General features: G+C 50.5%; 2 protein-coding genes across 20 annotated transcripts in view; one reads left to right on the forward strand and one right to left on the reverse strand.

Moving 5' to 3' along the window:
* Window positions 1-14,016, forward strand: part of ADCY7 (adenylate cyclase 7) — a 59,460-nt gene extending 45,444 nt beyond the window's left edge. For 11 of the 17 annotated variants that reach the window (XM_027092161.1, XM_027092162.1, XM_027092160.1 and 8 more), the window contains 16 exons: window positions 950-1,141; window positions 1,525-1,559; window positions 2,055-2,138; window positions 2,255-2,327; window positions 3,595-3,692; window positions 4,630-4,714; window positions 5,110-5,235; window positions 6,084-6,182; window positions 7,204-7,397; window positions 8,284-8,371; window positions 8,739-8,894; window positions 9,585-9,731; window positions 10,319-10,423; window positions 10,811-10,925; window positions 11,529-11,653; window positions 11,854-14,016. In XM_027092161.1, the coding sequence (XP_026947962.1) occupies window positions 950-1,141; window positions 1,525-1,559; window positions 2,055-2,138; window positions 2,255-2,327; window positions 3,595-3,692; window positions 4,630-4,714; window positions 5,110-5,235; window positions 6,084-6,182; window positions 7,204-7,397; window positions 8,284-8,371; window positions 8,739-8,894; window positions 9,585-9,731; window positions 10,319-10,423; window positions 10,811-10,925; window positions 11,529-11,653; window positions 11,854-12,009 (1,878 nt within the window). In that variant the 3' untranslated portion in view covers window positions 12,010-14,016. Of the gene's footprint in view, window positions 1-949; window positions 1,142-1,524; window positions 1,560-2,054; window positions 2,139-2,254; window positions 2,328-3,594; window positions 3,693-4,629; window positions 4,715-5,109; window positions 5,236-6,083; window positions 6,183-7,203; window positions 7,398-8,283; window positions 8,372-8,738; window positions 9,732-10,070; window positions 10,175-10,318; window positions 10,424-10,810; window positions 10,926-11,528; window positions 11,654-11,853 lie in introns of those variants that run through there. The other 6 variants (XM_027092169.1, XM_027092171.1, XM_027092172.1 and 3 more) reach the window with 6 other exon arrangements.
* A 3,556-nt stretch (window positions 14,017-17,572) lies between these two features.
* The window catches only part of BRD7 (bromodomain containing 7), a 38,535-nt gene continuing 31,470 nt past the window's right edge, over window positions 17,573-24,637 (reverse strand). For 2 of the 3 annotated variants that reach the window (XM_027092257.1, XM_027092255.1), the window contains 6 exons: window positions 22,726-22,837; window positions 21,092-21,148; window positions 18,932-19,046; window positions 18,487-18,630; window positions 18,132-18,275; window positions 17,573-17,810 (listed from right to left, as the gene is read on the reverse strand). In XM_027092257.1, coding sequence (XP_026948058.1) covers window positions 17,755-17,810; window positions 18,132-18,275; window positions 18,487-18,630; window positions 18,932-19,046; window positions 21,092-21,148; window positions 22,726-22,837 — 628 coding nt within the window. In that variant the 3' untranslated portion in view covers window positions 17,573-17,754. The remainder of the gene's footprint in view (window positions 17,811-18,131; window positions 18,276-18,486; window positions 18,631-18,931; window positions 19,047-21,091; window positions 21,149-22,725; window positions 22,838-24,637) is intronic. The other variant, XM_027092256.1, reaches the window with a different exon arrangement.

The following is a 24,637-nucleotide window of genomic DNA, read 5'->3' on the forward strand; positions in this document are numbered from 1 at the left end:
GTCTTAGGAGGCGGCAAGAAGTTTCCAGGAAAGTTGCTGCCTATGGCTTAACGAGTGTTTGTGGCAGTAGGTGTTGGTCTGTGTGGGTGTTTGTGGGAGCCGCCAGAGACTGGGACTCCTGCAGGGCAGGGCTGTGAGGGGATGAGGGGGACTCAACAGGCCTCGAGATGGCCCGAGCTTGTCCCTGGTGGCCTCGGGGGTCTTTCTCTTCCCTCCCCCTTTTCCAGTCCTGTCCGGCCTCGCCAGCTGAGGATGGTCCCAGGCGGGTTGTTGTTCTTGGCGGGGGGTTGGGGGAGAGGGAGGCAGGGCTGGGCCCCTCCTTCAGGGCCTGGCTAAGCCACCGTGTCCCTGGCATGGCCGCGGCAGGCTTGTGGCAGATACTGGACCCATGCTGTGGTTTGGGGGCTGTACGAGTGGAACTCCCTGGAATGCTGCCCCGTGGGGAGCAGCCCTGGGTTGGCCAGCATTCCCCTTCCTCCTGGCTGCTCCCACACGAACGATGTGTGCTGCCACATGTGGGTGGGCAGGGCAGGATGCCTGTGGCTTCTTCCCTGGGTGCCATCTCCCTGGGGTGCGTCCACCGGGAGGGGCCGATGGGTTTTCAGACCCAGGGAGCTTCAGGGGCCGAGTGGAGCTCGGGCTTGGGGCCTGACCCCACCTCTTGCCCTGGGGAGGCAGAGAAGGGCCTGAGGGGCTGTGCACAGTTGTGCCTGTGGCAGGGACAGGGCCCCGAGCTGGGGCCTCCCCGGTGCCCGGCCAGGGAGAGCACTGGGCTTCCGCCAGTCCCCGAGGGGCTGCAGACCCAGCAGCTGTTTTGCTATTTTCCCTTTTCGCCAGATGGGCCAGCGTTCTGGGCAGCGTCGCGCTTCTGGGGGAGCGGGATGGGGGCGGGCCGTTCCCGTGCTGAGAGGGGAGGGGTGGGACAGGCCGTGTCTGCCTCTGCCCGCAGAGCCAGCAGCCGCCCCCGCCCAGCCTACACCTCACCAAGTCCAAGGGGGACGCGACCCTGAAGATGCGGGCCTCCGTGCGCATGACCCGCTACCTCGAGTCCTGGGGGGCGGCGCGGCCCTTTGCACACCTCAACCAACGCGAGAACGTGAGCGGCAACGAGACCCCTGTGCCCCACGGGCGGAGGCCCAAGGTAGGACCTCTCCTCCCAGAGAGCTGGGAGCAGGGGCCGCGGGCAGGGGCGGGAGAGCACATGCTACGGGTGTCCTTCCGCTAAGGGTGTCCTTCCGGCCAAGCCTCACTTTCCGCATCTGCAGGATGGTTCCAGGCTCTGCCCTCCCTCGCTCCCTCCTGGGGCCCTTGGGGAAGTGAAGGCATTTGGAGAATGCTCCGGGGTGACAGGGGATGTCCCTGGCTTTCTGGTTCTCCAGACCAAGTTCAGTTTCAGTTCTGGGTGCCTGCAGCTTGGACAGTCCTTGCATCCGAGAGTGCCAGAGATGATAGACCCAGTCCGGTGAGGCGCATCAGGGCCCCGGGTCCTGGAGAATAACCGTCTCCCCCTCCCTTCCCTTCCAGGCCATTCCCCTACGGCGCCACCGGACCCCTGACAGGTTTGTGCCTTGTCTCCTGCCTCCCTGGCCAAGTCCTGCCCCAGTCACCTCCTCCAGGCAGGCCGCCCTGACCAGCCTCTGTCCAGGAGGGCAGCTCCACAAGGCCCAGCCCTGACTATGGGTTTCGCCATGGCTTGGGTCAGAGTGTTTTTAGGAACCAAAACTTCACAATGATCGAGTGGCTGTTGTATACCCACCCTGTAGTGGGGTCAGTGGGGTTGGTGTGATGGAACCCTGGGGTTTAGTGGAAGAGACCTTGGACCGGGGCCTGGGGGGTCTGCCCTTTGCTTCTGGCTGGGTGATGCTGGGCCTTCGCTTGTCCTCTCTGGGCCTCAATGGGACCCGCCTGTCCCTCCTCCATCCTGCACGAGGCTCTGGGACCTCCTGCAGGCACCTGGGAACCCCACTTGGGTGAGTCATGTAGTCCACACCCCTGCCTCTGGGCAAGTAGATGTAGGTTCCTGGGCTGATGCCGTTGCGGGTGTCTGATTCCAGAAGTGCGTCCCCCAAGGGGCGGTCAGAGGATGACTCATACGATGATGAGATGCTGTCAGCCATCGAGGGCCTCAGCTCCACGAGGTGAGGCTCCGGGACCTGTGCTCGCCTTGTGCCTCGTGCCCAGTGGCTGTGTCCCCACGCCCTCCCCCCGACTCCTCCAGGCGCCACCTCTCACTGCCTGTGTCTCCACCCCACAGACCCTGCTGCTCCAAGTCTGATGACTTCTACACCTTTGGGTCCATCTTCCTGGAGAAGGGCTTCGAGCGAGAGGTGAGGACCTCTGAGCAGCCCCAGGAACAGGGGCAACAAGGCCTGGGGTGGGGGGCGGGTGCTGGCCACAGGGCAGCCAACACCCCCAGAAGGTCTGCTCAGGGAGGGCGCCGGGGAGTCGCTCCAGCCGCCACTGGGGTGGGGACAGGGCTCAGTGCAGCCTGTTTGGGTTCTCTTCTTATTGGCCTCGCCCCTGCCCCTGACAGCCCCGTTAGTGGTTCCCCGACTTGGGTTTGGGAGACTTTGCTCCCTTCAGATGCCAAGCCTCAGCCAGTGCTGTCAGGGGCCAGCGTGCACCTTTGGCTCTGCACTTTTTAGGAAAAAGCCCCAAACTCAGGATCAGTTTGACGGGGCCTGACCGGTTCCCCCTTTTGGCTGCTGTAACAACCATGCTTGTGTCCCACTAGTGACCATTCGCTTATTTTTCGAGAGCCTACTGGTTCTGGCAACGTCCGAGGCACGCGTGTGTCATTCTGCCCTCACCTGCAGGGCAAGGTGGGCGACGGTACCCATGTCACGGACCCCAAGGTTTGGGGCGTCTTGGCCTCAGGTGTGGCCTGAGAGAGTGACCCAGCCCACGGCCCTCTGGTGCTGGGACCTCTCTGCCACTTCAGCCTCCAGGACTGGGGGTCTCCCTGAGTTGGGGGCTCCCTGTGTGGGGAGCTTGGGGTCTGGAGGCAGGTGTGGTCACCAGCAGAGCCGCCTGGCGGGCCACCTGCTGGCTGTGGGACCTGGACAGGCTGCCGGGCTCCCTGAGCCTCGGTTTGCTCATCTGCGGCAGGAGCCCCGTGGGCTGAGATCTTGAGGTGGTACCGGGTGTGGCGGGGCGGGCAGCACAGGCCCCCCGCCCGACGGCATGGGGCTCAGGCCTGGCCGTGCTCCTCGGTTTGGGGTGAGAACAGAAGCCCCATAGCCCCAGTCGCAGCAGCCCCAGAGCTCCCATTTGGTTCTCGCCCACGGACTTGGGCTGCGGGCTTTACAGGGACCTTGGAAATGAAGTCAGAGACCTGGGCGGGGTGGGGGAGGGGAAGGTAGCGTCTCTAAATATAAAAGAGAGACTGCAGAATGGAAACAGATGAAAATTGTTTGTTCGGTGATGATGTAACAGTCAAGGAGGGGAGGAAGTCAAGGAGGGGGTGTAAGGCTTTTCTTAGAGATGATTAACTCGAGCCAGGGTGGAGCCCAGGAAGGGGTCAGAGCAAGGAGCCTGCCCTGCGGGCGGGGCCTCGGCCGGCCGGCCACCCCTCACAGTCTCTGTCGCCCCCAGTACCGCCTGGCACCCATCCCGCGGGCCCGCTACTACTTCGCTTGTGCCAGCCTTGTGTTCATCTGCATCCTGCTCATCCATGCCCTGCTGATGCCCAGGTCAGTCGGGGGGTGGGCCGGATGGTCAGGCACACCGGGGTCAGGCTAGGAGGGGTGGTGACCTTGCAGATCCCACCAGAAGACCTGCAGGAAGGGGCTGGCTGTTAGAGTTAGTACCTTTAGTACCTTTAGGCGTCAGAGCCCCAGAAACTGGACCTGGCACCGTGGCCCCCATACCTGGATTTGCCAACGTTTAGTTTTAGTGTTAGTTGAACATGCTTGCGCGCTCAAGCCGCAGGCCTCCCCACTCCCAGAAGCCTCTCGCCTTCAAAGTCACCTGTTTTCTGTGTGGCCCTTCAGGCATCTCAGTGTTTTGTGACTGTTGCCTTAGGTGTTTGGAGTCCTAGAAGGGCAGACTCCTAAAACCGTAGCTGCTACCACCTCCCTCTTAGGTGTGGGAAATTGAGGCCCAGGGGGCTTAATGCCTTATCCAGGGTGTGTGGCCAGTACACAGGAGCCGCTGAGATTCACGCTTCTGCAAAAGGGCTCTGTTGCTGGGGGCGGGGACAGGGGGCTGAGGTCCCAGGGAGGTAGGAAGGTCAGCCAGTTGGAGGCTTCTGGAAGGGTAGTTAGGCCAAAGGATCCACTAGGATCGTGGTTCAGGACGTGCTTAATAAAGACGGAATAGGGAACGCTTTTCGATGGTGCTTGTGTGCCGGGCAAGAGTCTGAAGGCTGTATGATCAGTTATTTCTGGTATACTTGGCCTGGAAAGCGGGGCGTGATGTTGACCTTGGTCCTCGTGTCTCGGCCGGGCCTTGTGTGTTGTTCGTGGGGCAGCTGGACCACGGTGTGCAGTGTGCCCCTTCGGCTGAGTGCAGAGGAGCCGTTTGGGAGGGGGGAGAAGGTGAACTGAGGCGCTGGGGGTGTGGAGCATGCCGGTGGCTCGGCCCCGGGCAGAGGGTCCCCCAGAACTTAGGTTTTTCCTTCCTCTCCAGGATGGCGGCTCTGGGTGTGTCCTTTGGGCTGGTAGCCTGCGTGCTCGGGCTGGTACTAGGCTTGTGCTTTGCCCGTGAGCTCTTGGTGAGTGGGGAGGCCCCTGACTGGGTGGTGGGCAGGCCGGGCCCCCCAGGTGTCGGGACTGTGGTGGTGCGAGCCCCGGCCCCACGACCCCTGCCCCTCCGGCCTGGAGCGCCGTCTGGAGGCTTCTCCCAGGGCTCTCTGTCCTATGTGCTAGTAGTCCGCAAGCAGCTGTGGCTGTCCCCAGCCCCAAGGGTGGGGCTGTCCCTTCTGTCTATGCACCACACGTGTCCTGAGCTCTGGGCCGGGCGGGCACAGCACCCCTGACTCCCCAGCAGAGCTCTCAGAAGCTCTCGCTCTGCTGGGCCCTTGGGCTGTGGGCCCCCGGGCCAGGCCTCCTGCGGGCTCTCCCTGCACCTTGGGTGTGGGTGCTGGGTGATGACACTGCGATTCCGCAGAGGTGCTGCCCAGCCCGGGGCGCGCTCCGAGCCATCTCCGAGAGGGTGGAGACGCAGCCCCTGCTGCGGGTGTCCCTGGCCGTCCTGACCATCGGCAGCCTGCTCGCCGTCGCCGTCGTCAACCTGGTGGGTTCTGCGGCAGGAACAGCAGGCCTGGCAAAGACCCCTCGGGCCCTGCACGCTTCCGGGGAGGAGGGAGCAGTCTTTGACCCTGGGGACCTCCGGATTCTAGAATCCTATAATCCTGTTGCCTAAAAGCCCATCTGGTGTGACTGTATCCAGAGCCCTGTGAGGTTCCCGTGGCGGCTCTGAGCTCCTCACGCTGTGTTTGTCACGTGAGGACTTGGGGGCCCCCAGAGCGTTCACGTGGCTGACCCCACAGGGCCACCACGGCGTCCTGACGTCCCGGTCTTTCTTTCCTGCCCCTGAGGAGGTCCTGTCTCAGCCTCTCTGAGACCCAGTCTCCTCGCTGGGGATGAGCAGCCCTGGGCACAAGCTGGAGGGGACGCCTGGGCCCTGCTTCTCGGGCCGGGCTCGTGTGTTCTGGGCTCAGACAGCACTTGTCCCACCCGGTCCTCCCCCGCTCCGACATTTAGAGCCAGAGTCTCTCCCATCTCCGTGTCCCCTGCACTAGGGACTCTGTGACCACCTCCCTCAGCGTCACCTGAGGAGAAGGGGGCTCACTGAAAACGCTGCTCCCAGCTTCTGCCCCCGCCCTGAGTCAGGCGCTGGGGTGGCGTCCCTGTGCCTTCCTTGGGCTCCCTCTTCCCACAGTGAAGCTGCCAGCTATGGTGGGACGTCGGGGGCACAGAGGCTCCGGCCAGGCTTAGAGCCAGACCTGGCAGGAGATGCCCATGGCACTCTCGGAGGCTCCGGCCCTGCCCTCTGCCCGCTCCGGGTCCCCAGCCCCGCTCAGCCGGGGCAGACCCTGGAGCCCCTGGACCACCCCTCACGGGGACCTGTCTTTTCCGTAGCCGCTGATGCCTTTCCCGGCCCCAGGGCTGCCTGCTGGGAACGAGACGGGCCCGGGGGCCGTGGGCAGCTGGGAGAGGACCCTGTGCAAGCTCCTCCCGGTGAGTGTGTCCCTCGGGGCTCCTGGTGCCCTCACTCGGACTGTCCCTGCGTGCTCAGAACACACTGAGCACCGGAGCCCATGGGCATGGAAGAGCTGAGTCCCCCCCACCCCAGGCGAGGCGACAGAGCAGGGCCGGGTGGGGCTAATGGGTCCAGGTGCTGGCGCCTGGGTCCAAGGTGAGAGGGTGGGAGTGCCCTGCGCTGGTGGTTGTCTCCTGACCACACTCGTCATGATCTCCACTTCATGGATGGGGGAGTGGTCGCGGGGAGGCCGACGGATTTGCCTCATAGGTGGCGGAGCCAGGACTGGGCCCAGGTGGGCTGACACCAGAAGCTGTGCCTGAAGCACCCTCCGAGACAGGATGAGGGCTGTGGGACTTGAGGGGGGTGGCGGTGAATTTGAGCTGGTCTCTAAAGGGCACAAAGGTTATGGGACAGGGGTTGGAAGAGGGGACAGCGAAAAAAAACCAAGGCAGGTAGTGGGCACAGTAGGTTTCAGGTGGTCGTGTCACGGGGAGGGGTGGGGGAGGATTGGGAGATGAAGCCAGAGGTAGGTTAGATCCAGCTCCAGTGGAGCATGAGTGCCAGGGTGAAGAGCTTGGTCTTTATTCTGGGGGCAGTAGGGAGCCACAGCATGCTCTTGAGCAGGAGAGTAACGTGGGCAGAGATGCACTTTGGGAGACACCGGCTCATGGCAGAACTCAGATCACTGCCTGGACCTTGTCACAGCCTCCCCAGCACCTGCATTTTTATTTACTGCGTTTCTTTTTCCTTGAGTTCACTTGCCATAAGTGGAAGTAAAAATATAGTAAGCACAACACAATATAGAAAGTTTTAGATTCCGTTGCCTGCTCTTTGTTAAGGGAGGTCAGTGAGGCAGGAGAGTGGTGCTGAAGGCACACTGGATCTTCACGGATTCCTCTGTGGCTAAAGGTGTCCATCCCTTGGGTGACCTCTGATCCGGGAGGTGCCTCTTGGTGACGGGAGATGGTGGGGTGACCGACGTCCCCGTCTCCCCAGTATTACACCTGCAGCTGTATCCTGGCCTTCATCGCCTGCTCTGTCTTCCTGCGGATGAGCTTGGAGCTGAAGGTCGTGCTGTTGACAGTGGCCTTGGTGGCCTACCTGGTGCTCTTCAACATCTCCCCGTGCTGGCAGTGGGACTGCTGTGGCTACAGCCTGGGCAACCTCACCAAGACCAATGGCACCCTCAGGTGGGGCCCAGACCCCACACTGCCGGGACCCCTGCCCACTGCCTGTCTCGACTGTGGCCCATTGTAGCACTTTTTGTCTCGTCTTAGTGTCATTTCAAAGTAAGGTGCTTTTGCATTCACAGTCCCCTCTGGACCGGACACCTTGTGGGCTGGACCGGCAGGTGGCATGGTTTCTGCTTTACAGGAGGGGAAGTGATGGGCTCAGGCCCTGGGTCTGCAGCACTCAGAGCTGAGTGGGACTCGTTTGCAGGGGGTGTCCCCGGCCCCAGAAGGCCACCTGGGTGATCCTGTCTCTAGGCCAGCCTGGGGGCGGGAGGCGGAGGCTTCAGCTCTGGCCCAGTCCCCTGCTTTGAGCCATGTCCTGGGTCTGCAGAGCTCTGGAGAGAGCAGTTGGCTCTGGTCTCTTCCCAGACTGATGTGAGGGGCTGGCGTGTGCGTGGTTCTGGGGGCTCTGGGCCTCAAGTGGATTGAGGAGCGGGGGCTGGCTCCCCTTGAACTAAAAGGCAGGAGCCTGGGGACCCAGAACTAGGTGTGCTCCCATGGATCTGGCCTGCACCTGCACATTGCTTCTGCCAACCTGCAAGGCCTGTGGCCGCTCCCCTGCCTGCCTAGAGTGCTTTCCTTCAGACTTCGCCATGAATATCCCTTGAGACCCAGGTGTGAGCTCAGATGTCACCTCCCTGTCAACTGTACGTCCCCCTTTTCTTTACAACCTGAAGCGTCCTGTTTGCCAACCCTGAGAACGTGAGCTCCGAGGGCAACGATCTCCCATCTTGTTCACTTTCCCGTGGGCTGGCCCTGCGTCTGGGCCTCGTGCCATCCCCTGAATGTTGGGGGCTTTGGCAGAAGTGGAGATGACGCCTGCCTTTCCCCTCATACCCGGCAGCTCCCCGTCCTGTTCATGGGATCTGAAGACAATGATCAATTTCTACCTGGTCCTGTTTTACACCACTCTCATCATGCTCTCCAGACAGGTACGGCCCAGGAGGCGCCCTCTGCGTCCCTAGCTCTACCTGGCTGCTTGTACCTCTTTCTGGAGAGGCTGGGGGTGAGGCTGGGGCTGCCTCAGATTTGGAGCAGCACACAGGACTGCAGGCTTTCGGGGAGCTCCGGTCCCTGGGTCGGGGTCCTGGGCAAGTGTCCTTACCTCCCATCAGGACACGAGTGACATTTAATCCTGTGGGTCACTTGGCTGACTGGGGAGTGGCTGTTGAGTTGGGGACGTTTGCCAGGGGCACAGGCTGCAGTGCTGATGGGCCGGCTCCGTAGCCCCCAGGGTTACGAGTGCGCTCTGCCTTCGCTCACTGCTGCCGGGACACCGATGTTCCCTTCTGTCCGCAGATTGACTATTACTGCCGCTTGGACTGTCTGTGGAAGAAGAAGTTCAAGAAGGAACACGAGGAGTTTGAAACCATGGAGAATGTGAACCGCCTTCTTCTAGAGAATGTCCTGCCAGCCCATGTGGCCGCCCACTTCATTGGTGACAAGTTAAATGAGGTGTGGGTGAGAGGGGGCTCAGTCACTAGGACAGGGAGACTGAAGGTACAGATGCAGTCCCGTGGAGGGACGCACTATAGCTACAAGGTGCTTTCTGCACTTGGTTTCCATGGCTCTTGGCCTCACTGATGCGCCCAGGAGACCATGTGTGGTGTTAGCTGTAAGAACACAGGCTTTGGATTGGAGACTAGGGTTCAGGTGTGATTGTGGACAAGATCCCTCACTGCCCTGGGCCTTGATTTTCACATCTATAAAATGGGGCTGATAGTACTTGGCTGGCAGGATGGTTGCAAGGATCAGATGTCCAGGTATTTGCAATCTGGACCATCTGTTGATGAAAACATGCATTTTTACCAATTCTGTGTAGCAGAGAGTTTTTTATCTATGGAAACTCAGGCCCAGTGGGCATGGAACCCAGGCCTCCTGTTACCTTCTGCTACACACGGGTTCTCAAGCCCAGCTGTACAGACCCAGGGTACTTAAAGGAGCCCCAAACCAACCTGAGTCTGACCCTCCCCAACACATTGATTCAGAATCTCCTATTTTGTAACAGCCCCCACTTGAGTCCCATGTACAGCCAGCATCTGCTCCTGGAGCGCGACGAATCGCCTCCCGTCTGCTTCCCCCCACCACCCGCCCCAACGAGGTCTGGTGGCCACAGGGTCATGTTTCTACCCACCCCCAATCCAGGACTGGTACCATCAGTCCTATGACTGCGTGTGTGTCATGTTTGCATCCGTGCCGGACTTCAAAGTATTCTACACGGAGTGCGACGTCAACAAGGAAGGGCTGGAGTGCCTGCGCCTGTTGAACGAGATCATAGCTGACTTTGATGAGGTGAGGCCTCCCTCCACACAGCCTAGAGAGGGCAGGCTGGGGCCGGGGGCACCCTGCGCCCACTGAACACGTGTGCTGCAGCGCCCTTGGGGAGGACACGTGGCACACAAATTATAAAAAGTACCTACACGTTTGCTTGCTTGTCACGATGTAATTTATCTTCTCTGTGAGGGGCAGCTTGCTTATTAGATTTAGGTTGTAGAACAGTCTGATTTCCTGCCAAGCCTGTGCTAGCAACCTGTTTCAAAGGAAGTCACTCAGTTTGGGCTTAACTCTTAGCTGCAAATAATCGACATTCCTGTGTAGATACTGTTGGGTGGGGTGTTTGCTCCTTCGCAGGCATGAGACCAGATGAGAATGGAAGAGACAGGGAATGTCAGGGAACAGAGACGAGGGAGCAGCAGGGAGAGAACCCAGAGGCTGTGTCCCCACCTGTACGGAGGTGTGAACTCAGGTGGGAAGGGCCCGCGCATGAGAAATGTTTGCATTAGGAGTGGTGGTGGGAGAGAATCCTACGCCCTTCTCAGAACCTGGGACAGGTCTGGGCTGCAGCTGTGTTGTATGGCCTGCTTCCTTTCGTCTTATAGCTGCTGTTAAAGCCCAAGTTCAGTGGTGTGGAGAAGATCAAGACCATCGGCAGCACGTACATGGCAGCTGCAGGGCTCAGCATCCCCTCAGGGCACGAGAACCAGGTACCCAGGCAATCTGGTGGTCTCATGTCCCAGCCCCAGATGAGGGGAAATTCAAGACAGCCCCAGACCGACACCTCTCCGTGCCCCCTCCTTTGAGGGAAGGGCAGAGGAGCTCATGGCTCAGCCTGAGGGAGCCTTTGGGTGGAGGGGTTGGGGCAGGCGGCCCCTCACCAGGAGGGGAGCTTAGGTGGGGGAGCAGGTCCTAGACCCTCTGTGGAGGAGCCTGGGTACATCTCTGCCCATCAGTGGTCCCCCATGGGTTTCATGCCCAGGCTGGCACACAGCGCTCAGCAGGTCAGGGTGTTGGAGCGTCCGTCTGACAGCCGGTGGAGGCAGGAAGACGGGGTGTGATTGGCCCTGGCCCCAATGGAGTGCTCTGTCCTGCAGGACCTGGAGCGGCAGCACGCCCACATCGGCATCATGGTGGAGTTCAGCACCGCCCTGATGAGCAAGCTGGATGGCATCAACCGGCACTCCTTCAACTCCTTCCGCCTCCGAGTTGGTGAGGCCCTGGGAAGGCGGGCTGGGCCTGAGCTCCGGGTGGGACTGTGCAGCTCCCACCTCCTGGCAAATCCACTCTCAGTCCGGTGTATGTTGTCATCTGCCATGAAAAGTTTTAGAAATCCCTTTCTGATCTTAAAACCCCAGTGACTGGGTAATAAGAATTCTTTGCGTACTATTTATGAAGTTACCTTGGCAAGTTTTGAGTAAACAGGAATATATCACTACGGGGACTGGAAAGCCCAAATCCCTGGCTGTAAAGAGGTGACCTTAAATACACTGAGAACAAAGCAAAATCATTAACCTAAGTAGTCACTGTTAGCTAACAGGGTCAGCGCTCAAAGCCCATTTACTGTTCAAGAGATCAGCAGATACAAGAAGTGTTAACAGTGGACTCAGGTTTCACATCCAGCACAGTCTGAAAAAGAACTGCCCAGGGAGCGCTCTCCTCCCATCCCAAGTACCACCTCCCGTCAGACTCAGGAAGCACCCTTCCAACCTTCATTGCAGTTGTTCCGTCAACGCTTTCTGTGGTTGTCGGGTGGATTCTGCGGCCTTATAAGCCTGAGGCTTTGCCTCTATGATCTGCTAACATGTTCTTTAGGCATAAACCATGGGCCCGTGATTGCTGGAGTGATTGGGGCACGAAAACCTCAGTACGACATCTGGGGAAACACGGTCAATGTTGCCAGTCGAATGGAGAGCACTGGGGAACTTGGGAAAATCCAGGTAAAAGCTCACCTGGGGAAACCTGTGCCCAAGGGGGAAGAACTTCCCAGAGGTGAGGGAGCCTGGGCATCAGTCAGCTGTGGGGTTCTAGCCACAGAATGCTCGAGGGAAACCAGACCCCGTCGGCCGATTTCTCTTCATCCCTCCCACAGCAGATTTTCTTTCTGCTTCTGAAGACTTAGGTTTCTTTTCCTTTTCAGGTTACTGAAGAGACATGTACCATCCTCCAGGGACTAGGTTATTCTTGTGAATGCCGTGGACTGATTAACGTCAAAGGCAAAGGCGAACTGCGGACTTACTTTGTCTGTACGGATACTGCCAAGTTTCAAGGGTTGGGGCTGAACGGAGGGCTTTAGGTAGGTGCAGAACGTGCTGGAAGCCGATTTCCTTCCCTGAAGCAAGCCGGGGGGAAGGCTCAGCCCCACGGCGGTCACAAAGGCAGTCCAAGGGTTTGGCCATTATCACCCCCAGCAGGTGGTTGTGCATGGCTTCCCTGAACTGGCACTAGAGGATTTCTCAGCTTGAGGCGACCACCAAGCCTTACACACAGGCAGCCAGAGCCTCTGTGCTGTCGGAGTCTGCAGCTCGGCCTCCAGCACAGCAGGGAACGGCTCATTTGTGAGTTTTAGACCCTCATCCCCCCGGGTGCTGTGGATGAGACCTCAGAGCGTGACCTGGAGACCCCTGCCCACCCCTGCTCCCCCTTGGCCTGTGAGCTGCACAGGCGAGACTCGAAATTTCTTTTCTTGTCCAGGATGGGTGGAGACTCCTTTCTCCCCAGCAGAACAGCTACAAGAGTCCACGTTTCTCATACAGGCATTCTGGTAAAGAGTTGAAAGGGTGCTTGTTTTAAATCTATAAATGGTTTCAAGCAATTGGGAGAAAACCCCACAGTGGACACTTCTTACTTCTTGTCATCTTTGGTATGTGTCTGTTTTAAATGGATACATTGTTAATGGAGGTATTTCTTATCCTTTAAATGACTTCTGAGATGCTAGACAAATTATCTTCTCTGCAGCGTAGTCTCTGCCTTTGTAACCACTGACACGTAAGTGGGACCACTGTCCAGTGTGAGCATATGAGATCAGCTCAGCTGTGGGATGGAGCTCAGAGGAATGCGGCTCATAGCAGGAAGGCAAGGAGTGTCACAGCCTTGGCTTTGAATCAAACAACTTTGAAGCCAGAATTTTGAGATTAGGTTTAATATGAGAAAAGCCTAGAAAATAAGGTATAAGCTCTTAGCCCTTCCTTGGCTCCTCATGCATTTTTGAGCACCCGCTGCAACCTTCAACTCTGTCTTAGCTTTATACTGGAAAGGAATGGTGTCTGTGTGGAGAGAAGCTGGACAGCCTGTAGTGCTTTCCTTTCCTTCAGTCCTCATAGCTAGCTCTGAAGAGCTTCAAAACTAAGAGCATCTACTCAGCATCAGCACCTGTAGAGCTTCCTGTATCTGGGAGGCCAGCCCTCTCACAGGTGCTCCGATGTCCTTGTTCTCAACTCAATGAATCAAGGCAAGGGAAAACACCAGGTCTGTGAGGTGGTGTCTTACAGCACTTTAAAAGAATGGAAAGAAGTCTACCTATGTTGTTTCAAGGTGAGAAATAATAACCAAACTGCCCGTTCCTTTTTCTGAACTGACGTCATTGCCTCATAACCACAGTATCCCTGGGGTTTCTGATAAATACAGCTGAATTTCACTATCTAGCAGGAATTCTTAGCCAGAAGTCATCCATGAACTCCTCTGAAATTATGCAGAAAATCTTGCATACGTGAGGCTTCAAAAGATGACACAACGTTGCAGACAGGTGACTAAGCAGCCAGGTCTGCCTGGGACGGAGGGCTGTGGGGTGTGCTGGCACCCCAGCCACAGGCAGGGAGGGGACTGAAGCCCAAGCTGCTGCCTGCTGGTGCTGTGTCTTGTTGGGGGCTGGGTGGGCTAGTGGCAGCTCTGATGCTCTGCATGAAACTGGAATAGGTAGGAATCAATCACAAGAACTTGCTGGCCTAAAGGAATTTCATTGTGAAAATGCTGGTAAGGGAAATAAGCCGTACTTAAATTGCCTTTTTTACACACCAATTCTTCATCTAAGTACTATGCTGAAATCTATACCCTTAAAATCAGGAGTGACCAGGGCTGCTCAATAGGGCTCTCCTGGGAAGTCAGGAGGGTCCTGTCACGGATATGCTGTAGACACACATCAGTGTGCTGGGCCTCTCTGAGGTGGGCATACTTCTGCTCTTGCAATATGCAAATTACTTTCTACCTCTGGCAAAGAAACCCCAGCTGGGAGTTTAAAAAGTAATTGGCTACCATTTGTGTATTTTTCTTTCACTGTGCTCAGATAAGAATATTGTTTTGAGGTTTTTTTTTTTTTTTTTTTTTTTGCGGTACGCGGGCCCCTCACTGTTGTGGCCTCTCCCGTTGCGGAGCACAGGGTCCGGACGCGCAGGCTCAGCGGCCACGGCTCACGGGCCCAGCCGCTCTGCGGCACGTGGGATCTTCCCGGACCGGGGCACGAACCCGTGTCCCCTTCATCGGCAGGCGGACTCTCAACCACTGCGCCACCAGGGAAGTCCCTAAGTTTTGAGTTTTTGATGATCAGATCATAGTGTATAACTGACCATAAAAATCACTTATTTTTCAAAAATTTGTTTTCCAATTACCAAGTCATTTCTTCACAGGTGTCATTTTGCTTTATGACAAGTATCTTTCTTAACACTGACCTTCTCTCTATGGGTCAGGGACCTGCTTCAGATTTCTACTGAGGTGGCCTCACTGATGCTAGTGAAAATCACACCTGAAGTTTTCTGGTTTACTTATTAAGAACATTTCCTAACAGACAAGATCATTAACCACTGTATACATTGTGTATATGTACAGAAATATGCTTTGAGAAAGTACATGCAAATGACTAGGGGTTATTCTATATACTGAATATTTATAGACCTGTAACATTTGTTTCAAAATGTTATAATTTCATTTTTATAAAGCACCAGTGTTTCTCCTTTGGTTAGCTTTTCATAGATTAAATTAGCAATCTGGAAAACCTGATGTCCTAAGGTGTTTTTTTTTGTCAGTTTTTTTTTTAACATCTTTATTGGAGTATAATTGCTTTACAATGGTGTGTTAGTTTCTGCTTTATAACAAAGTGAATCAGTTATACATATACATATGTTCCCATATCTCTTCCCTCTTGGGTCTCCCTCCCCCCACCCTCCCTATCCCACCCCTCTAGGTGGTCACAAAACACGGAGCTGATCTCCCTGTGCTACGTGGCTGCTTCCCACTAGCTATCTACCTTACGTTTGGTAGTGTATTTATGTCCATGCCACTCTCTCACTTTGTCCCAGCTTACCCTTCCCCCTCCCCATATCCTCAAGTCCATTCTCTAGTAGGTCTGTGTCTTTATTCCCGTCTTACCCCTAGGGTCTTCATGACCTTTTTTTCTTCAATTCCATATACATGTGTTAGCATATGGTATTTATTTTTCTCTTTCTGACTTACTTCACTCTGTATGAGACTCTAGGTCCATCCACCTCACTACAAATAACTCAAATTTCGTTTCTTTTTATGGCTAATATTTCATTGTATATATGTGCCACATCTTCTTTACCCATTCATCTGATGATGGACACTTAGGTTGCTTCCATGTCCTGGCTATTGTAAATAGAGCTGCAACGAACATTTTGGTACATGACTCTTTTTGAATTATGGTTTTCTCAGGGTATATGCCCAGTAGTGGGATTGCTGTGTCGTATGGTAATTCTTAGTTTTTTAAGGACCCTCCATACTGTTCTCCATAGTGGCTGTATCAATTTACATTCCCACCAGCAGTGCCAGAGTGTTGCCTTTTCTCCATACCCGCTCCAGCATTTACTGTTTGTTTCTAGATTTTTTGATGGTGGCCATTTTGTCCGGTGTAAGATGATATCTCATTGTAGTTTTGATTTGCATTTCTCTAATGATTAATGATGTTGAGCATTCTTTCATGTGTTTGTTGGCAATCTGTATATCTTCTTTGGAGAAATGTCTATTTAGGTCTTCTGCCCATTTTTGGATTGGGTTGGTTTTTTTTGTTATTGAGCTGCATGAGCTGCTTGTAAATTTTGGAGATTAATCCTTTATCAGTTGCTTCATTTGCAAATATTTTCCCCCATTGTGAGGGCTGTCTTTTGGTCTTGTTTATGGTTTCCTTTGCTGTGCAAAAGCTTTGAAGTTTCATTAGGTCCCATTTGTTTATTTTTGTTTTTATTTCCATTTCTCTAGGAGGTGGGTCAAAAAGGATCTTGCTGTGGTTTATGTCATAGAGTGTTCTGCCTATGTTTTCCTCTAAGAGTTTGATAGTTTCTGGCCTTACATTTAGGTCTTTAATCCATTTTGAGCTTATTTTTGTATATGGTGTTAGGGAGTGTTCTAATTTCATACTTTTACATGTACCTGTCCAGTTTTCCCAGCACCACTTATTGAAGAGGCTCTTTTCTCCACTGTATGTTCTTCCCTCCTTTATCAAAGATAAGGTGACCATATGTGCATGGGTTTCTCTCTGGGCTTTCTAAGCTGTTCCACTGATCTATATTTCTGTTTTTGTGGCAGTACCATACTGTCTTGATTACTGTAGCTTTGTAGTATAGTCTGAAGTCAGGGAGCCTGATTCCTAAGGTGTTCTGAATTTAAATGTTTTCTTGGTCTTTGGGAACTTACCTTATTAGCTAAGTAGATCTAAAGTTTGAGTCGGTTACTGCCTGAATTATGTTTGAGAGACAAACTCTAAAAAGACTTGATAAATACATATTTGAACTGATTCTTTAATTCTCCTGGCATATGATTTCAAGTATGTTTTTGAAAGATTAGGTCATCTTAACTCTCTTGAGAGATTCAATTTTCCTTCACCCTACTTGTTAAGTGTTAGTTTTCAAAGTCAAGAAAATAATAAAATAGCTTCCTGCCTGGATGTTTTATAGAAGGGCTCCATACAGTCTGAGTAGGGTCTTAAGCTTAATTTGTTCACTGAACTAGGCTACAGTCTAGTGCCTGGTTATAGAAGAGGACCACATCATCGTCTCCTACTTAAGTAATCAGACTGCTCGGGCACTTGACCTTTGCATTTCAGGTAAAAGTAGATGAGTATTAGTTTAGGGCGTACGGCAGAGGCATAGGTAACCTGTGAGAAACAGTAAACAGAAACGTAAACTTTCCTTTAAGCTTGGTGATTTCCTTACATATTCATGGATGATTTAGTTTGTTATCTTATTTGGCTTATCCTTTTACTGTAGTTCCAAATAACCCTCTGACAAATGGCAAAAACAAACCAAAAAGGAACACTAGACAAGTTAGTTAGTGCTATGAAACTCCTGATATGTTCTGTTTGTTTTGTTTTGTTTTTGTGGTGGTGGGAAGCCCCTAATCCTTCTACATAAGGACATCATTCCCAACAGGTATACAGGGGACACACTAGTAAATTCTAAAGTTATTTTAAGTGTATTTGTTTTCATGGCATAACAATGGAAAATCTCATTGGATGGGGATTTTAAAGAAGAGTTTCTCAGTCATGGTCCTGCCTGTGAAACATAAGGAAGCAGCACTATCACTGCTCTGCAAGAACTTTGCCCAGGTCCACTCCCACCCACTTTCTGCTCAGTATGGCAACAGGTCAAAATCATTCATTCCTCACAAGGCCACTTTTTGAATAAATCATCAAGGTGAAATCTGGTAAGTCAGGAACCATTTGGTTATAATTTCCTTAATGAGAAGTACAGCAATGTGGCAAAATGAGGGATTTCAGTTATTTGGGGAACTTCTTTCAATGGATGGTCATAAAAAGGCTGTTTTATTTTTTGAGCTTTTCTCTATCATTTCATCCTCAGATTCAGCCCCAGGGAAAGGTGAAGGGGTGACTTAGCTGATATGCACAATACAGCTCACAGTCCCAGGTTCAGCTTTATTACCTAATAGAAGTCCAATCTCTGCAACATTAAAATTAATTGCTCCAAAGTTTAATTAAAAACACAATTTACAAATATTTAATATCTTCTGAAAAAGCATTTCCAAGTTAAGAATGAAAAAAATATATACATAATATATAATCAAATACCAGTTAGCTTCAAATCCCATCAGGTCCACACTCAGTAACATCAGTCTTTTTAGGTTCTTCAAAATCTGAAAGAAAAAAACCCCCTTCATTCAGTACTTTTTTCCTTTTAATTAGAAAAGGTATGTGAAGGTAAAAAAAGGGTGACTGTTGACAGCCCTTCTTTACTACGTTCCAGGTTAAAGACTAGGTGCATCACTGTGGCTTTTTTTTTTTTTTTGGCAAATGTGTGAAATCTTTATTCCTTAGACAAGATGGAAAAAAAACTAAATAGTTTATATGTTAACAGCAGAGACAAAACCTTTCAGATGTTACTTGGAGGGGGAAGACCAATGTTTACTTTTACTCACACTTAGCCCTCCGCTCTCCCGGAGACACAGGGCACGTACCTTCTGTTAAATCTACAAAGGTGTTTCCAACCTCCGGGGAGGGGATGGAAATCCCCATTGCTTTTCGGACTCCATACATGCTTACAATATCACCCGGAGTTACTTGCTGTGCAAGTTCTTTAAGGTTATTGGTCACTTGTTCAGCTGGAAAGAAAAATCAACATAAAGACAGTTCAAGGTACTGAAATGTGGTTCCTTTAGATAACTTAAAAAAAAAAAAAAAGCCCAATAAATATATAAGTGGCAAAAAATAAACTGTCCATGGTATTCACTTCAGTGTTACTTTATTGTGGTATCACTACTCAGAGATTTTCCCTTTAAGCACCCTTATTCTCCTACCAGAGGTACAACATACCAAGATGCATTTCTCTGTATGAGGGACCCAAGAGACAGATCATGTTGGGAGGGGGTCTGGTGCTCAAACGCTCATTCTGGGCTTCCTGGAGCTCTCTGAGCAGTTTGGTGGTCTCATCAAGTTTCCTCTGGAACACTTCAGCTTCTGTGTGGTAAGAAAAATAACTTACTAAGGACAACATGGACATACTTGTATTTGATCTTGTGCAATAAATTGAGTACTATGCTCTGGGGTTTTGCTATTTATTGGTTAGTCTTCTCTCCTCAAAGGAGTAATCCCCCTCAAATGAAATCAACACCAAAGACATGCTTTATTATTCCACTGAAGCATGGCCAGTCAAGATGTTCCTGTAGTGAATGGCTATGTTAGTCTGTGCTACTGTGACATTAAATCTTGACTGCCTGTGTCATGAAGTATTTCCTTCAAACCCTCTGGAGACACTTACCTTCCGAGTCAAAAACTTCAACGGGAGCTCCAAAGTTTGCTACTGCTTTCAGTGCTGTAAGCCTGTCTTGATTATTGGAGTCTAAATGCCCTGTTGGTTCGATTTCTGTAATCTGCTTTAAAAAAAAAGATTAATCGAGCTTGCTAAGCCCTGACAGTGCTAGAATGAGAAATTAAGAAGATGGCTTGTGTTTGTAAGCCGAGCTATGGAGCTATAATCCTGATGCCTATACAAACCTTTAAAATGCCACTCCCAAATCCTGGCAAAAGTGTCCATAAATCACACTTCTTGGTAATGGAATGGTGTGTCTTACACAATCTGCATCACTTGTTTTATCACCACTCTAAAGATAAGCCTTGTTACCGCCGACACTGTGAAGCGCTTTTGGTGACTGTGACAAGGCTGCAGTTTCTGAGGTTCACAGGCAGTGTTTCAGTCTATACACTTGCACTCCCCTGTGGAAGACCTTGAACATAATAAGATACTTCCTGGGTCTCCTCCAGGCCCCAAAGCCAGGCCGTAGTATTGCACGGGAGAAACAAAATCCTAAAAAGGGTGGAGTTTTATTTTTGGAATCACAAGACTCGGAGTTTTCCATAACCCCAACACTGCTTTTTAGGAACAGATCAATCCTGACAATGAGTAAACAAAAGTTAATGGTTCCTTTTATACTTTGGTATTGCACTCTCAGCTCGGACAGTCTGAACATCCTATTTCTCTACCGACATACGGGCTAAAAGTGTGTGGCGGAGAAAACCGTATCGGTACATATTGATACTTATGGTTTGCCATTTCGGCTGGGCCCTTACTTCCCTATTCAACAAACTTCTTACCCAGCTTTCTTTCCCATTCTGAAGTTTTCTTTCATTCTTGCCTGCTCACCAAGTACATGACCTTGCTTGGCTCCTCTTTCTTGGAAGATGACAGGATTTTGTCAGTACCATCTACATTTGCATCTGTCTTTACTTGATCTCACATCTTCAAGTTTTCTTTCCCTTCAAAGAGCTTACATCTCTCTGATCTTCAATGTCCCAGTTTTCCTCCAGTCATTTAACTCACGGTACCTTTATCTTGTCCCCACCATTTTACTGAAATTACTCTGATTAAGGTTACAAATGACACCTGCTGGTCTCCTCTTACTGGGCTTCTGTGCAGCATCTGACACTGCTGGACTCTTTCCTGCATTAGTCTTCCATGGTTTTCCCACCTTAACTACTGGTCTCTCCAAGGTTCTGTTCTTTGGCCTTTTCCCAGGCTACGTGTTCTGCCTGGACAATCTCAGTCACCTAATACCTACAATAATTCTACCTTGACACCAGTGACTTCCAGATCCACACCTCCACTGATGTCTCAAATCACACTCACCAGCCCTGAAACCAAGTGAAATTTCTTTCCCTGCCAAAGGTGTGCTCCTTTTCCTGTATGTCGAATATGAGCTAACAATACTAATATCTACCTCGTGCAGGTCCTGTCAATTTTAGTTCTACTGTATTTCTCTTTATTGTGCATCTTCATTCTCTTCCATTGTATTGTTATCTAAGCAAAAAATTAACTAGTGTAAGTCCCATAGCTTTTCACTGGTCCCCTCCCTCCAGCCCCTCTCTCGCCTCCACATTTGATCACAGCAGTCTAACTTCTAAAATCTCAACTTCTTAAGCACTGCATATATGACTCGTCATCATTTGGTCCTCAATACCTTTCCTCCTCTCTCCAGGTACCCTGTGGTCACTCACTTTCTGGGTGCTCTGCACATGTGCCTTGCCTGCTCAGATCTATTCAGGTCATTACACATGAAGTTCTACCCACTTCACACACCTGGCCCTGTGCTGCAGGAACCCTGTTCATCCTTCTAGACCCAGTTCATCCGGAAGTCCCTCTGTGAGGATCTCCTCAGCTGTCCAAAGCAGCTGGTTTCCCCAACCTGCGTTCCCACAACATGTACATTTACTCTGTACGGTAACTGGCTTTGGCTCCCTTGTTTACGTGCGTGCTTATCTACTGCACTCGCTGCTACTACATTCCCCACAGGCAAAAAAAGTTCTTCGATCTCAGGAGACACTCGATAAATATTTTTCTTTTAAAATAAAAGCTTTATCATTTAGGCTTTTTAGCTTATTCGCCATTTAAATATTTCTTATAAAGAGTAAAAAATATAATCACCTCCATTTCTTTTGCTGTGTCAAGCATCCTAGTTTGGCCTTCATCTTCAGGAGATGACTATAAGGATAAAGAAAAACACTTTATTAAAAGACATATAAAAAGGCAAATATCAAGGAAAATAGAAAAACATCAAGAGTTTCACGGCAAGATAAAAGGAATAAGAATATGTATTATCAAAATATAATTTTTTAAACCAAAAATGAATTAGATATAATTACTAGCATTTTGAGAGTATTTTGTGAGCCCAGAGTACATATTACTGGTGACTTTAAGACTGACAGTTCTATGACCAATCAAGAAGCAACATACATGTTTAAGAAGATACTTGGTAAATAGCATACAAGGACCTAAATAAACGGAGCCTTATTTTCAGCAATAGGTGGTTGAAATCTCTGACAAAGAGAAGATAGGAGTACTCCAGGGTGTATTCTGCATAAAAAGGCAACACTTGCAGACGGCAGAGAATGTAAAATATTCAAATGCTACAGAGAACATGAAAACTTCCCATAATCCTAGTCTTCAGAGATACTGCATATATGAACAATACATGTATCATGCAAAAAAAATCAATCATCTGTTATCTTTTCTTGAAAGGTTATACTGTGATTTAACTGATTCCCAGTTTTAAAAAATTATAAACACTGTATTGCTTATATATAACTTCTATCTTAATTTGCTAGTATAAATTCTAAGAGGAACTGCTGGATCAAAGGGCAGAGGAACTTTAAATTTGAAATATATTGCCATATCAACAAAATGAAAGACATGCAATTTTAGTTCAAGACTTTTAATTAATTCAGGTTAACTGCTGGGAAGGGTATAGTAAAAATATTTTTGAATTGATGTAAAGCTGAATATTTTTTAGGTCATGTGAATGCAGTTTATGTGCTAAGATATAAGACTGTACAGCAGTTCTCACTGAACTTCAGGCGCTGACTCAGCTTTGCTGACAGGTCACCCAAGGACCAGCAGCCACAGGTACAGCGAGGGCAGAGGACAAGGCAACTACAGTCACAGCCACCAGGAAGAGTTATGACCCCCAGGAGATACAGGGTTCCTCTAACTATGGTGACAAGGACATTCTGGAGACCAACTCTCCTCTACACTGAAGGAACACTTTCCGGTTTTAATCTTTGAGCCAGGTCTCTGAATTATCCCAGATTATGAACTATGTCCAACTGAACTGGAGCTAGTTTACAAGTGTTAATACAATACAGCAATGAGGAAGCTTGTTACTTTTTTACTTGAGGCTCCACCACTGTATTATTACTATGTAATAAGGAAAAGGACATTCCCTATCATTTTAGTCAACTTAATGTCAAGCCAGTGAGCAAGACTTCCTTTTTTGTTGGGGCACAGAACACGAGCTGACTTCTGAGTTATAACCCCGTTTTTGATTCCTACGTTTCCAAGATGAGGAGATAAAGACAACCCTCTGGCCCTCACAGACCCTGGTAGCCGAGTTACGCGTTTCCGTTCATTGTCCTCCACCCATGGTCTCCACCCGGGCTGGGCTGTCTTTTCAGCGGAATGGAGTTCAGCTGTCACACTGGTAAATCCCATGGTTTCATAACACTGATGACTAACACCTGAGGGCCAATGATAAATCACTGTTTCTTTAGCAGCATTCTTACCATCTCCAACTCCTGCAGGGTTCTAGAATGTCCTCCTTTTGTTAAAACATCCAGTAAACTATCTGCCATAACATATGGATAATCTTGGCATGTGGCCAAAAACTCATGGATGCTGAAAGAGAGTGTGTTGGGAAAGTCACTTTCATACAAATCATCTCCACTGGCGTAATCTTCCTATCATAGCCAACTGTTTCATTAGATGCCCTTAATTTATACCCCATGATGTGAAACTTTCCATCTGGACACAACACTGTATTTACATATTTACCAGTGATCAAGTTATCATCACAAGAGAATTAAACAATACCAAGAACACCATGAAAAGGAAATGCTCCTGGGGAAAACTTCAAAGAGAAACAAGACCTCAGTGATGGAGGGGATCAGCGCTCAGCCTCTGGAATTCTTTGCTTCTCCCCTTCACTTCTTCCCTAAGGTGATCGTATTCACCTCAGGACTCTCACATATACTAAAAGACTCTAAAAGTCACACCTCCAGTTTGGACCACACTCTGGACAGCTCCATTTGGAGGTCTAATAGGCTCAAAATGTTCAAAATTGAGTTGCTGGATCTTCCTCCCGAAGTAGTCCTAAAATCTTCCCCTTCTCAGTAAAGAGCAATGTCATCCTTTTAGGCTTGGTCTAAAACCCTGGAGTCCTCCTTGACTTTGCTCTCTCACACCCCACTTCAGTGAGTCAAGAAATCCTCCTGTCTGACTACTGATCCCTTCTCAGCACCTCAGCCACCACTCCCATGGTCCAGTTCTCATCTGGATTATGACAGCTGTTCCTCTGTTTCTTCCCTTGCCCCCCTGCAATCTGTTTTCCACAGAGCAGCCATAGTGCTCCTTTTAAAATTATAAGCCAGACTTGGTCACTACTCTGTTCAAAAGCCACCAATATTTTCCCATCTCACTTAGAATAAAATGCCAAGTCCTTACAAAGATCTACTCCCACCAGTTATTTCCCCTACCCTTCCTGTCCCTTACTGCTCTTCTTGGTCTCTAAATGTGTCAGGCAGGTTCCCACCTGAGGGCTTTCGCACAGCTATTCCACTGGCTGGAATGTTCTTCTTTCAGATGGCAGCAACGCTTGCTTCTTTACTGCCTTCAGTTTTGCTCAATGTTCACTTAGCAAAGCCTTCCTTGACTACCCTATTTAAAACAGCACCCCTCTCCCAATCCTAGCACTATCTTCCTTTACTTCTTTACTTTTCTTTAAAACACCTGTTACCACCTGACAGGAGGGCATGGGTCTTTGTCAGCATTGTTTCCCAGGGGAATCCCCAGTATCTAGACGAATGCCTGGAAAATAAGGCACCTGCAATGCCTGTATGTGGAATGCGTGGATGAATAATCCAGAAAGAATTTATTCAAGCTGGTGAGAAGAGGTCTACAGGATATACAAATGGCTTGATCTTAAACCCCAGTCACTGACTAAGGACCCCTGCCTTATAAAAACACTGCCGCCACTACCACCATACATATATAGAAGTGAACAAACCCCCCTTTGTCAGAACACCAGGAGACTGGTTAATCTATTGGGTTAAATTCTTACATATGACGAAGTTAACGAAGTGCCAGGGCCCAGGAGGAATAACCCAAGCTCAGTGTCCCACCCCAAGCCAGAATCCCAGTAAATCAGGACATTTCATTATGTTGATGGGATGCAAAGTACCCAACATCCTAAATAAGAACACAAAGTTATCTTCCCACAGAAACAATAAGGGATAGTTGAGTGTAACTCCAATGGTCTACTGGTACGTGACAGGTCAAACAGGCTTGGATGTGGGTTGCGTTAGGAATCAAATCATGTCCTACCTCTGATCTTGGGGAAAATGGGTTGTGGCTTCCCAAACTGATCAAATTTGGAACAACTCACTGACACACAAAACTGTTACAGTAAAGCAGGTGGCA

This window comes from Aethalodelphis obliquidens, unplaced genomic scaffold (genome assembly GCF_003676395.1).
Source record: "Aethalodelphis obliquidens isolate GAN/ISIS:26980383/991018 unplaced genomic scaffold, ASM367639v1 scaffold75, whole genome shotgun sequence".
NCBI classification, from domain to species: domain Eukaryota; kingdom Metazoa; phylum Chordata; class Mammalia; order Artiodactyla; family Delphinidae; genus Aethalodelphis; species Aethalodelphis obliquidens.